The following is a 1,178-nucleotide window of genomic DNA, read 5'->3' on the forward strand; positions in this document are numbered from 1 at the left end:
CTGCAGTTTGTCTATACCATCTACACTTGACAACCAGATATGTCCTTTCCTGGTGAACTTGAGTGAAAAGAAATAAACCATAAGTAATCTCAGTATTTCAGATTTTCATTGTTGTGTTAATTAAATGTATTTAATAGCAACATTTCAAACGTTTGCAGACTGACTCATACCCCCCACCCCCAGTTTGGGAATAATGACTATATATAATTTAAATAATACAGTCATTTTTTCTATTCCAGCTTCCTGATCACTTCCTGGAACCAGAACAGGAAAAAATACTATCCCTGCCATATCTAATCATACTGATATCCCACTTAAATGCAAGAAAATACTATCATTAATACCACCATAATCATCAGGCAATTACCTCATAAAACATCACAACAAATAAAAAGATAAACAAAACAATAATATGAATCATCAATATGAAGACAAAAAAGTCAAACATCCAACACTGTATCAAACACCTATTACCCAGACTACATGAAGCTCTAGTGTTTTACTTTCTAGTCATACTTTTCTCTGAGTTCCTCTGGTGAGCCTTTGTCCGGGAACAGTGCCGAAATGGCTTGGAAAATGGCGAAGCATGGAAAGTCCCTCTTTCCCACAGTGCTCAAGCTGTCAGTTCCATCCTCCTATTAAGAAACAAGGCAGGGGAGAGAGACGTTTATTATTTTTCTATTGATCTTCCATGGGAGAAAAGGTATTAAAAATTCACCTTTGGATTGCTCTTCACAAATAAAACCCATCTTAAGAGACACAAATGATGGAAAATTCTCTTTTCATCTACCTTTAAAACTAATATCTTTAAGAGAAACTAGATGGGGGACTAATCAATTTGGTATTTATCTTGACAAATATATATATTATCCAGGAAAATCACAATGGGGGAAATAGTTCCTCTGAACAATTAATGTCCTCTTGGGCAGAAACAAGAAAGTTATTCAGTAATTTATCTTTATGCATAAAAGTCAACTCATGTATGACTGACTACCGGTTATGGATACAATGACAAAGCATAAAAGGGAAGAAAAAATCTACACCAACAGTAGTCTGTAGCAGAAAATAATAGCTGGATATACCTAGTATGAAATACTATTCCCAGGGTGAAATACATTTATATGCAAATTACAAAATATACTAAATATTATAGACATTTAGTAGAAGAGGCAGCATAA

General features: G+C 34.1%; 2 protein-coding genes across 2 annotated transcripts in view; one reads left to right on the forward strand and one right to left on the reverse strand.

The window, feature by feature from the left end:
• Positions 1–1,178, reverse strand: part of LOC119581855 (histone-lysine N-methyltransferase EZH2-like) — a gene marked incomplete at its 5' end in the record, with an annotated part of 82,272 nt that overhangs the window by 81,016 nt on the left and 78 nt on the right. Inside the window, 1 exon segment of the mRNA XM_037929997.1 lies at positions 517–635. Coding sequence (XP_037785925.1) covers positions 517–635 — 119 coding nt within the window.
• Positions 1–1,178, forward strand: part of LOC119581854 (polycomb protein Asx-like) — a gene marked incomplete in the record, with an annotated part of 73,367 nt that overhangs the window by 12,407 nt on the left and 59,782 nt on the right.

The sequence above is a fragment of the Penaeus monodon genome, chromosome 15, assembly GCF_015228065.2.
Source record: "Penaeus monodon isolate SGIC_2016 chromosome 15, NSTDA_Pmon_1, whole genome shotgun sequence".
Lineage (NCBI taxonomy): Eukaryota > Metazoa > Arthropoda > Malacostraca > Decapoda > Penaeidae > Penaeus > Penaeus monodon.